Here is a 13022-nt window from a genome sequence, read left to right as displayed (position 1 = left end):
AATGGTTAAAAAACAGAGATCAATATGCCACAAGTGTATGTGTGTGTGTGTTCTAAACAGACCATGTATGTGTGTGTGTATATATATGTATATATACATATATACATATATATACACACACACATACATGGTCTGTTTAGAACACACACACACATACACTTGTGGCATATTGATCTCTGTTTTTTAACCATTATAAACTATGGTCAGATGTTGATTTCATCATTTATTCATCTTCAGCCACATAGTGGACAAATTAACGGGCACATGAATCAGTGGTCAGTTTTTCACAATCTACTCTATTTGTGCAAATCCATAAAAATCATGCAGTAGGAAGGAACATTGAAAAAACAGTTGAGCCATGGGGAAGCAACAAACAACAGCAACTGAAACTCAACATTTTAGCAAGATCAGATGTTTTTTATTTTGAAGGAGGGCTATTCCAGAAGAGACAATCCAGGGGAGATTTAGGAGAGTCTGGGGGCAAGGGAAGGGCAGTGAAAAGAAGGGTAAGATATTTTGTGCAAAACAAAGAGATTAGAAAACACATAAAGCTGTAAATTATATCTCAAATACTTTATATCCCAATTTTTTAATACTCCAGCAATGATCTGGACACTAAAGTACTTTTTAGGCTCCAATTTTTTATTTAATAGTTGTTTTTTTGTTGCCATCATTGTACTTAAAAATAACTGAATGATAATGTACTGAGCTCTTGTTCCTTGTGAGGTAATAAAACACTCAAATCACCTAATTCAATCCTCATACCAGTCTCCAAAGTAAATATTACTATTGTTTCTACTTTATAGATTAGGAACTCAAGTCCTAGAAAAGCAAAGTAACACATTCAGTTTATATACTTAATAAGTTGTAGGACTACTATTTAAACTTAAAGTGCTTCTGTTTAGAGGCCAAGTTCTTAATTTAAATATCACAAGAAAAAAATAGGGAGGGGGAATATGCATTCATTGATCTTTAAAGAAAGAAACTTCAAATATACCTGTGTAGCCCATTCCTTCCTTTGGTCCAGTTGCAACAAAGTTTCTTTGATTATTCTCTTTCTAGCATCTTCCAGAGTGATTTTATATTGTTCTTTAAAAAAAAAAAAAAGTAAAAAACCTTTGCAAGGCTGCATTATATAAAACAATAACATTAGTAAATTTTATCTTCCTTGATCCTCATCTTTTCTTTATATACAATTTTTCCCCCCAAGAGAAGTTTATTGAAGGCTACAACAGTCACAAAGATTCTGTGTGCAATGGCTTTTGCAAGAAGCTTGCTAAAGTATTTGGTAGCAACCATCCTTGTTTCCTTTTGCCACCAGAAGTTACTGTGTTAGTCTTTTTTTTAATACATAAGCACATCTCTTGCCTAAATAAAATTTAGTTTTTGGGTTTTTATGCATACAAGACCTGGGGTGTAGGCCAGAAAAGTGGGGATGAGAGAGGATTCACCAGAGACAGACTGGAGAGCAGAACAGGCCAACTGACTGAAATAACACTGCTGAGGGACTCAGTGGGAGAGGTTTGCTGCACCATGTGGATCACCCCCCTGCTTCGGGATCAGACTTGCACTGCAATATCTGCCCACAGTGTCGTAGGGCTGAGATTTAACCCCTTGAGCCATCAGGGAGGCTCCAGTAAAATTTAAGTTGATCTTTAGCATAAACACCAACAATTTTGACCCTCTGGCTCAAGATACCCTACTTTCAGGCAGCAAAAAATGTATTTTTTGTAATATTTACTTTGCACATATTTACTTTGGAGCTTTCCAGACACATTTTAGAAATCCTCTTCCCAGCAGACTTTCACAGGCTGCAAAATGATAGGAAGAAAAGATGAAATCTGGCCACATGACCTTGAGGGAGAAATCTCAACCCTCGCTCCTGAATTTTGAGGGTACATATTTACTGAAGTCTATAGTACAGAAATGCTCCAATTATTTAGTAACACATTAATGTGAATTAGTTTAAGGTGATACTTCCCCCAAGAATATTTATATTTTCAAGGGATTATTTCTCCAACAGGAGAATTTTTTGCATTTTAATATTTGTGTACCCTTCTGCTTCTGCACAAAAATATAAAAATTTGGTATCTGCTTGAGTACAATGGACAACATTGAATTAAATTTTCAATATTCTTGAGCATGAAAGGCAGATTGAGAGGAGGAGCGTGAGAAGCAGAAAGGGCTGTGAAAGTCAGTAGACTTGGTTTTGAGTTGGGCTCAGAGCAAGAAAGATCAGGAAGTACAGAATTCTGAAGTCTTATCCACAATGTCTTATGTCAGGAATGTGTGACTTGACAAAACAAAGGATCATAAAACTTCAGGTCTTGAATGATGCTTAGAGATCATATAACTAACACCCTTGTTTAAGGAAAACAAAAGGCAGTAATGTTAAGGCTGCTTTAGTCAGTGGAGAGAAATAAACCTAGGTCAATGAGTTCCATTTGTTCATACTTTTATCCAACAAAACATCAGGACACCACTTCAGGCAATGGAAAGATGCTGTCTATTTTGGGGGCAGGCACCAGACTCTTATTTGTTAAATAGCAAATAAATATTATTTATGCTAACCCAAAATATCTCTGTAACCTGAATTCTTCTTACTCTTCTTACTCTTCTTAAAATCTAATTTCTTTTCATTTTTTTTTTAAAAGATTATTTATTTGTGCATACAGAACTGGGGTACAGGCCAGAGGCTCAGGGGTGGCGAGAGGCTTCACCAGAGACAGAGTGGGGAGCAGAACAGGCAGATCGACGAAGTACACTGCTGAGGGGAGCAGCGGGCGGGTCAGGAGAGGTCTGCCATGCCATGTGGTCACCTCCGGGGCAGGCGGCAATCGAACTCATGCGGAAGTGGCTTTAGCTTCTCAGTGCTGTGTTTTAACCCGCTGCGCCACCAGGGAGGGCCCACAATCTAATTTCTAATGGAATTTTTTTTTCAATTCAGAACTTCATCTATGTGACTCCATATGAAGTTCCTACCTCTGAAAATACATCAATCAATCTAAAAGTTATAATGGGTTTTATATTTTTAGCATCTGAAAGAAACATAAAGGCTGGAGCTTGAAAACATTAAATATTAATTTTTTGCTGTAAATCATAAAAAATAGATGGCCAAATATGCCCAAAAGTTGTTGTTTTCTCTGTTGCCATATCACTACCAAAAAAGCTATTCTACCATCCAACTGTGCTTCAAATTCCATATAAAATTCTATGCACTATTTTTCTCCTTAAAAGTGGAAGAACCGGGGGCTCTTCCTGGTGGCTCAACAGGTTAAAACACTGCATTATGAGGCTCTCCAAAGCCACTGCTGCATGAGCTCAATCCCCAGCCAGGGAGCTGACCCACATGGCGTGGAAGACCTCTGTTGGCCCGCCCGCTGCTCCCCTCAGCAGTGCATTTCAGTACCTCTGCCTGTTTTGCTCCCCAATCTGTCTCTGGTGAATCCTCTCACCCACCACACCTCTGGCCTGTACGCCAGTTCTATAAGCATAAATAAATAAATCTTTACAAATAAAAAAAAAAGGTGGAGTAACCAACACCAGGAAGGATGTGCAAAATCTACTATTATCAGATAATGCTTTGTTTTCTTTTAAGATTTATTTTATTTATTTATGCATACAAGAGCTTGGGTATAGGCCAGAAGTGCAGGGAGGTGAGAGGATTCATCAGAGACAGAGTGGGAAGCAGAACAGGCTGACTGACTGAAATACACTGCTGAAGGGAGCAATCAGTTAAGACAGGAAAGGCCTGCTGCAACAGGTGGGTCACCTCCCTGACCTGGGTGTTGAACTTGTGCTGTAGTGGCTGATTATAGCTTCATAGTGCTGAGACTTAACCCCTTGTGCCACCAGGGAAGCCCTCAGATCATGCTTTGGATAATGGACTCGTAACCATTTGTTTGTGTATATAACTGAAGAAACTAAGTATGTGAATGTCTCCTCATAAAGACTTGAGACATTGTATGTGGGGTTTGTTAGATGACGATTTGGCTGCTCAGATTCCCACTTTCATGGGGCACTTCCCAGAAGCTGACAGCAAACCCACACTGGATACTGCTTGTTTTGCATGTTTCTGCCTTCCCTGTTATATCTGGCCTTGACTCATGTCTTCCAGGGCTTTTAGAAGTTGGTTGTCCACTTTTCACCCACAATATGTGCTGACCTTCCCCTGTGGTGGTGTCTTCCTTTCAGCCCCTTTCTGGAGAAAACAGAACAGGAGAAACCAACAATCCCTTCATTTCTGGAGAGCTACCCTTCCTCACTGGTCACAGGGCTATTTTAAGCATGTGGCACTGAGTCAGACTCCTTCCTTCCACACATACAGTTTACCATTTCCTGAGTCTCATTTCTACTACTTTTTTTTTTTGCATTTTTTAAATTATTATTTTATTTTATTTATTACAAAGTTTATTTTTACATCATTTTGCACTTTTTTTTTTTCCATCTCGATTGTAATCCCCGCGGGTTTCCCATCACCAAGTCACCCCTGTGCCACCACCATAGTCCCGTGCATTTCCCTCCCTTCCCCCCCCCCCCTATTTGATCCCATTCCCCACTCCACCCCCACAGAATGTCTCTGGTATATGGTTGTTCATTATTTTTGTTATTTTCTCGCCTGGTCCATTATACTCCTGCTATGAGTGAAACCATCCGGTATTTTTCTTTCTCTTTCTGGCTTATCTCACTAAGCATGATCTTTTCCAGCTCCATCCAAGTTGCTGCAAAAGACATGTGTTTCTCTTTTTTGGTTGCTGAGTAATATTCCATTGTATATATGTACCACATCTTTCTCATTTCTACTACTTTTAACTAAGTTTGTGAGTTTGGTTAAAATTAACTTCTCTGGTTTGTAATAAAAAAAAAGGTAAAAAAAAAAAGTCATGATGCCATACATATATCGTAGAAGTATCTCTATTTCCCAAACCCTCAACTATTTTTTCTGTTGGCAGGCAACAGGAAATAGATTCTACTTTGCTCAGGATAGTAGGAATGTACTGTAGAATGTGACTACTCATCTTAAAATCTCAGAATCACTGAGATAGTAGAGTTTATATATGCTAAGACAAAAATTGGTTGGAATAGGCAAGTTTTTTTACAGTTTAAGAATACTGTAAACTTAAAAATGCTACTTTCTATAAAAGATTGAAAGATTGGTAATCAAGCAACTAAAAATGATAAATATAAACAAAGAAAGTTTCATAAAAAAATTAACTTCTCTGGGCCTCTGTTATCTTTAAACAGGGCACAGTTACCTCTATTTCAAAAGAACATGGGAGTTAAATGAGATTTGTCATAGAAAAGCTGCCTATGTTTACTGTAGCATTATTTATAACAGCCAAGAACTGAAGATAACCTCAGTGTCCATTGGTTGATGATTGAATAAAGCATTATTCACAATAGAATACTATTCAGCTAGAAAGTTCAAATCCTGCCATATGCACCAACACAGGAGGACTATTATGCTTAGTGAAATAGGCATATGAAGAAAGACAAATACCATGTGACTTTGCTCATATAGAGAGAAAACAAAAGCTTAAACTAAATAAAACAAAGTAAAGATTTAAGCTGTAAGAATCCCCCCTGGTGGTGCAATGAGTTAAAGTGCAGCCATGTGACTCTATCCACAGCTACTGCACTGTGAGTTCCATTCCTGGCCAGCGGGTGACTCACATGGCGCAGCAGACCTCTCCTGACTTGCCAGCTGCTCCCTTTAGCAGGATATTTCAGTAGATCTGCCTGTTCTGCTCCCCACTCTGCCTCTGGTGAATCCTCTCACCCCCACCCTTTTGGCCCATACTCCAGTTATTGTATGCATAAATAAAGAAATCTTTTTTAAAATATCCCTCCTGTTAAACAATTTTATCTGTTTGTGTATCTTACTACAGATTATATACAAGTAACATCTAAATAAAATTACAAACAATTTTATCTGTTTGTGTATTTTACTACAGATTATATACAAGTAACATCTAAACAAAATTACACTTTTAACCCTAAAAAAAAAGGTAGATAGCTTCTCTGGACTTCTGTTATCTTTAAACAGGCCATAGTCAAAGGAACATAACATTACTCACAAAAGTAATGTTCCCTTTTTGTACATGAACTTGAACCCAATTCATTTAAATTGCTAACGAGGCACAAGGAATTTGGGGTCCCCTGGTGAAGGATAAAACAATACTCTGGAAATGGAATGAATTGACTTTTACTAACCACATACTTTATTCCTGGACCTCATCTAAGGATACCTTTCCTTGTATAGAGTCTTGTCCTGCACACATCAGTGACACCTCCTTCTAGCTAAAATTCTGGGAAGCAGCACTATGTCCTTCCTCCCCCATCCTCAAAGGCTCAGGGGAAGCTATGGCAAAAGGCAGCATTGGACAGCTGACCAAATAATGTTTGATGCTGGAGTTTTCTAATGACCCACAGGGAGGCATGGACAAAAGTGTTTATCTTCGATTAGGTAGGTGATCACAACTGCCTTCCTCAGAACCTGGAGGGGTTGCAAGAGTTTCTGTGGAAAGCAAGAATGGGAACAGACACAGAGAACAAAGTCAAGGTCCCAGGAGAGGAATAGTCAGAGACCAAGAGAGATAACTCTGGAAGGAGCCTTCCCTGGAGTTGCTCCTGATTAGGTAAGCTCGTGTTTCCACACTTGGTGGTGCCATACCTCACTACAGGTGTGACAGCCAACACGTATCACAAAAGTGTGGGGGATGGATGGATTGGGCAACTTTTGTCTCTTTTCTCCCTCATAACTCTCTCTGAATAAAATTATGGAAAATTCTATGACTCTTTTGGTTCCTTTGTGTTAAAGTTCTTTCAATCAGTAATTAGTTTGAACATCTATAATAAAAATCTTTAAACTAATTTAATGTATTGGTTATTCTTTTCCTAGCTCAGACCTTGCTCTTTCCTCAGATGTGAGCTTCTTTGTGTCTCTCAGGCCACATGCATAGCACAGACAGGGACAAGAAAGCTCTGTTTGACTGAGATTATCCCAAACTAATGTTCCTCTTTTGTTCCTAGCTGGAATTGAAACAGATTCTTCCATTATAGGGCTGCTTTTATTGTTTTGATGGGACCACCTTCTCAAAGACTAGTTAGGTTTCACTTTTTCACTATTTTTCTATTTCACTATTTTTTCACTATCATTTTCCTGATGTAGGGAACGTGCTATCTTTGAAGACTAGTAACTCTTCCTTTTGACTCTGTCTTTCAATCTCATCCTCCCATGGCCCTCACGCTCCTGTGTCTCTGCAGGCTCACTATAACTCCCCACCCCAGCTGTGCCTGGGGCAATGTTCATAGTGCAGTGTACCAGCTTCTCTTACAATACATGCCCAGGGGACATTCTTTCATTCTTTGTCCTGACAAACTCTGGACAGTAGGCTGGGATAGCCTGAATATTTGTGTTTGTCATGACCAGGTTCATATGTTAAAACCCAACCACCAAACCAATGGCATCTGGAAGTGATTAGGACAGAAGACTGGAGACCTTGTGCGTAGGATTAATGAGAGCCTGAGAGTTCCCTCTCCCACTTTTGCCATGTGAGGAGAGTGAGAAGACAAGCTGTCAATGAACCAGAAAGTGGGCTCTAACCAGCACCAACTTGGCTGGTTCTTTGAATATAAGAGCCCCAGCCTCTAGAAGTATGAGAAATAAATTTTTGTTTTTTATAAACCACAAAATCTATGATACTTTGTTGTAGAACAATAGAACATTGAATGACCTAAGTGAATATCTTTTCATGAGGTTATTGGCCTGCTGTGTGCCTTCCTTGAAGAAATGTCTATTCACAATCTTTTCCCATTTTAAATCACAATGTTTGTTTCGTTACTGTAGAGTTGAATGAATTATTTCTCTGGTGTTTTGTTTGTTTTGTTTTGTTTTTAAGCTGCTCACCTCAGTGACAGACTGGTGGTCTCAGGGTTCCCAGGTTAGTCTCAGTAAGCTTCATCATACCTGATGTGATCTGAATCCATACCCTCTCCATTTCCCACCTCACCTTTGCTCTCCACCATTTTTCTGCCCATAGCTTGGCCTTTCCTTGGGCACTTAATTCCTATAGTGATTCTGGATGTCTAGCCTGGTAAAGTTACCTTAGTGTGCCACAGGTGAACTCCCCTTCTGATATTGCCCATTTTCAGGACCCCTTACCCTAGTGGAATTGCTCCAGACCCACCCAAAGAATGAAGCCTCCTTCTTGAGGTCAGAGGGTTGCAACATTTCTCCATTTCCACATCACTCACTCCTTTATTTTCTCTTCTCAGTTTTATGGGTTGTCCTGGGATAATTTCTCTACTTTCACCTTTGCCTGTGGGTCAGGAAGTACCCAATCTTTTCTTCCACCAAATATCTTCCTCTAAAAATTTCTTATTGAATATAAACTGGTCTTATTGCAACTGACCTGACATTTTCTCTGCATTCTCTTTGACTGTACTGATGTCATTTTGTAAGGCGGTAATGATTTTAGCATGCTGTTCACTCCCCACATTCTTGTACTCTTCCCAGTATTCCTTCTCACCAAGCTTCTCAAGAAACAGTTTTTCAGTATTAATTATCTGCATGCGCATATCTATTGAAAGAAAATCAAGACCCCATGTCATTGTTGTCCTTGCAACTTGCAATTTGATTTTATGAAACTGAAGTTAATATTAAAATTCTGTTACCAATGAACAATACTTCAGATCTATACTTTAGGGAAATCTAAACTATTTGAACTTATACATAATGACTCAAAATTTAATTAAAATTAAACTTCCAATTATGAAGTTGATTTGTGGTTTTGGACTGTAACTAAGAGCAATAACAATTGAACATATAAGCTAGGAATAAGTTGGAATTACTCCTGTGATAACTTGATAATCTTCTTATATTTGTCCAATTTATTATGCCACATAGATTCTTTATTAGTATAATTGTCATTTTTATGATCATTTATGGGCAAAGTAATTTCAACTTATATCCTTCTACAGTCTTTGGCAACCACTTTTATTAGTAAGTTGTTTGAGTCAAGTTCATTTCTTTGGACTTTCACTGTGTGAAATAATAGCATATGGCAGTCATGAAAACATGTCCTCCTGCACCTCACATCATTTCTAACATTGGCCTCCAGACTTCCCTTTTTCCAACTCTAATCCCTCTTTCCCCATCTAACTGGAGGTAACAGGAGTGGGTAGCTCTGTTGAAGATATTAGGGAGGAAACATCACTCATAAATTTGAACTGAAGCTGAAGCCAATGGAGGCACCAAACAAGTAAATTTCCCAAAAGGAAAGTTTGGAGTGGTACAGAACAGAGTGCGGTCTGGTGTTGAGTCGGATGATGTTCTCTGTCTTGGCTTTTGGTCACCGTCCTCCTCCCCCTCACGTGGCTGCAGTGTGTCTGCCCACTTTGTCATATCCTCTCCTGTCCATTGACCTAAGTGTACTTGTGGTTGTGATGGCAATGGCATCATCTGAAATACACGAACAGAATGCCCAACATGATAGAGACAAACCATTAACATATTCAAGAATTAATTCAATACATCGTGATATAAGTTCTTATATCACCTTTCAAGTTTTGTTCCTTGTCTCTCTCAAACTTCCATTTTTCCTTCATTGCTTCTTCAACTTCCTCTCTGGTTACAACAGGTAATGCTGCTGACTTCTCTTCGCTGAGTTCCTTTAATAGGTTCTGTATGTGCCAAATCTGCTCATCCTTTAAGCGCTTATTCTGTCATGAAATATTTACATATTATATTTGATAATATAAAAACAGAGTTTGATACTGAGTCTTTTAAAAAATGACTTGTTTTTCTATAGTTTATCATTTTCTTTACTATAAATGTTCAACATTATGTTTTATTGTTGATAGTCATGTCTTTTATTCTCTTAACTTACTTGAATGCTTTATACTAATTACCTGGGCCAGAATTTCTAAAGTTTTAATATATATCCCTAGCACTTGGAGGTCTTGCTAAAATGCAGATTTTGCTTCAGTAAGTTTGGCATGAAGTCTGCAATCTGCATCCTTGACAAGCTCCAGGTGTTGCAAGTCTTCTGGCCCACAGGCTTCACTAGATTAGTGCTGTTCTTTCTAAATTTTTGTTATTTGCTGATACTATAACCACCTACTAAAATTCAGCTCCTTAATTTTTTTTTAAAAGATTTATTTATTTATGCATACAGGACTGGGGTACAGGCCAGAGTTGCAGGGGTGGTGAGAGGATTCACCAGAGACAGACTAGGGAGCAGAACAGACAGGTTAATTAAGCACAATGTTGCAGGGAGCAGTGGACGGGTCAGGAGAGGTCTGCTGTGCCCTGTGGATCACCTCCGGGGTGGTGATCAAACTCATGATGAAGTGGCTTTAGCTTCTTAGTGCTGTGCTTTAACCCACTGTGCTACCAGGGAGGAACCCAGCTCCTTAATTTTTAACTTAATCCAACAAATTTTAAAGGGTTGAAGAGTTTAATTTCTTTTTTTTTTTAAGATTTATTTTTTATGAATACAAGAACTGGGGAACAGGCAAGAGGTACAGGGTGTGAGAATTCACCAGAGAGAGTGGGGAACAGAACAGGAAGATCTACTGAAATATATTGCTGAGGGGAGCAGCAGGTGAGACATGAAAGGTCTGCTGTGCCGTATGGGTGCCCTCCCAGGCTGGGGATTGAACCCATGCTGCAGTGACTGTGGATAGCTTCATAAGGCTGTGCTTTAACCCCTTGTACAGCCAGGGAGATCCCCAGTTTGATTTCTTAAAATTATTGCACAAAATAGACAATGGTTTAATAATAAACTCCTTAGATGGGATTTTGATGTAATCATAAAGTGCTTAAGTTATTTCATAGTCAGTATTGAAGTGATTATCATTTCAGTGTATTAGAATTTTAACTAAACACTTGATATATTGGATACAAGCAAGAAAAATTAACTTTTCAATACTGACAATATAGGCAAAAAGGAAAAAAAAGACTAGGTGTGGATAGGCTTTCAAAAAATAGAAATAAATGTTTAAAAATAAGATATTCAAAATTTAGCGTGGCACAAAGGATTAAGTCTCAGTACTATGAAGCTCTGGGCAGTCACTGCAGCACAAGTTCTATCCCCTGCCTGGGAGTTGACCCACATGATATCACAGACCTCTCCTCTTTCTTCCACTGCTCCCTATTCTGTCTGGTGAGTCCTCTTTTCACCTCTGCAACACCTGCCCTGCATCACTGGCCTACACCCCAGCAATTGTATGCACAAATAATTAAAAATAAATCTTTAGCAGTTTAACTATTTTGATCTTCTATTTTCAATCTTCTAAAGTAACACACTTAATTTTGTCTCTGAGGAATCTTAAATACAAAGAGATTCATAATAGATGTAACTGAAAATGGAATCTCTAACCCACTCTTTTTTTTTTAAAAAAAGATTTATTTATTTATTCGTACAGAACTGGGGTACAGGCCAGAGATGCGGAGGGTGAGAGGATTCACCAGAGACAGAGTGGGGAGCAAAACAGGCAGATTGAAGAAGTACACTGCTGAAGGGAGCAGCGGGCGGGTCAGGAGAGGACTGCCTCGCCAGGTGGATCTCCTCCGGGGCAGGCAGGGATGGAGCTTCTTTGTGCTGTGCTTTAACCCGCTGCGCCACCAGAGAGGGCCCATCTAACCCACTCTTAAAAAGCTTATAGGAATGACATCAGGGGGGACAATGGAGTCAGGGACAATAGAGTCAAGACCCTGAAAAAAATCTCCTCTTTCATAAAAGCAATATAAAAAACTGAAAATTTGGGCAATCAATTTTTCAGAATTCTAGAATTTAAAGCGTACAATAATTTCCAGACAGTATTTTTTCCAGATAAATTTTGGGAAGGATAGCAAGTATTGAAGCATTTCAATTTTCTCTAAAAATTCAACAGCTCCATAGCCATGGTGAAAATAAGCAGCTTAGCAGCCTGGGTTTGGGAGTTAAGGAAAGAAGAGAAGGAACAGAATTGTTCGAAAATCCAGTTCCCAAATAATGGTCATTGTTTGGTCACCTGGTAGCTGCCTAGAAAATCCCACTAAACAAACTTGTCTTTATTGACAGCTTGTACAATTTGTGAAGTGTTTTCCCAGGTTGATTATTTTTAAACACAATCAGAGAAAATTGCTGAACCTTATAATTCTCTGAGGCAGAGAACTGCTGAGGCTAACAACATGCTGACCAAAAACAACTTTAAATGAAAGCTGGAAATGAGAAGTCCACGGGGGTCGTGAAAGCTATGACATGTTTTATAGTCTGGGGCTATAAAATTCCTCATGCATGTATAGCACTGGGTAGACCCTTGGGGCTGTGCATGTGCTCAAGAATGACCTACGAAGGTCTTAAGCTTTCACCTTGAACCATCTTTGCACCACCACAGAGGCAAGAAGTTAAGGTCAAGGGAAGCTGTAAATTGTTTGGAGCTTGTTGAGTGTGAAACAACACACAGACCCATTCAGCAAAGGTTGGGAGTTTTATTGGTTAGAGATACTTGAAGAAATCTCTGCCCAAGCATTCATGATCCTAAGCTAAGCAAGCAGAGTTCAGAGATGACACAATAAACATAGGTTTTACAGAATTAATTCAGAGAAGTCACTAAACAAACAATAACTACCACAGTAAGCAGCAATTACAACATACCTTGGACAGAGAAGAGAAGCTAGTATCTGGAATCATGACATCATCATATTCAAAAGTTCTAATCTCAACCAAAAATCATGAGGCATACGAAGAAATAAGAAAGTATAACTCAAACACATTTTTATTGGGAGTTTTCCCCCCACTGCCTACTGGGAGTTTTATTATGCACAGAACAATGCAACCAATAGAAGAAACAACTCACCAGGTAACCAAGATACTGGAATTTCTAGACTAAGACTTTAAACCCATTCATTATCTTAAATATATTCATAGTTAAAGGAACTAGTGTAAAGAACTAAAGGAAAATATGAAAATGGTGTCTCATCAAATAGAAAAATCAGTAAAGAAAATTTTTTGAAGAGTCAAGTGTGGTTTCTA

The 13022-nt window shown here is 38.7% G+C and overlaps 1 protein-coding gene across 1 annotated transcript in view; it reads right to left on the bottom strand.

Annotated features, from left to right (window-relative positions):
* Positions 1 to 13022, bottom strand: part of CCDC83 (coiled-coil domain containing 83) — a 35530-nt gene that overhangs the window by 14347 nt on the left and 8161 nt on the right. Inside the window, exons 3-5 of the mRNA XM_004683264.1 lie at positions 9561 to 9723; positions 8415 to 8582; positions 998 to 1089 (exon numbers count right to left, since the gene is read on the bottom strand). Coding sequence (XP_004683321.1) covers positions 998 to 1089; positions 8415 to 8582; positions 9561 to 9723 — 423 coding nt within the window. The remainder of the gene's footprint in view (positions 1 to 997; positions 1090 to 8414; positions 8583 to 9560; positions 9724 to 13022) is intronic.

Source organism: Condylura cristata, unplaced genomic scaffold (genome assembly GCF_000260355.1).
Source record: "Condylura cristata isolate star-nosed mole 26May11 unplaced genomic scaffold, ConCri1.0 scaffold00015, whole genome shotgun sequence".
NCBI lineage: Eukaryota > Metazoa > Chordata > Mammalia > Eulipotyphla > Talpidae > Condylura > Condylura cristata.
This window is presented reverse-complemented; position numbering and strand designations above follow the sequence as displayed.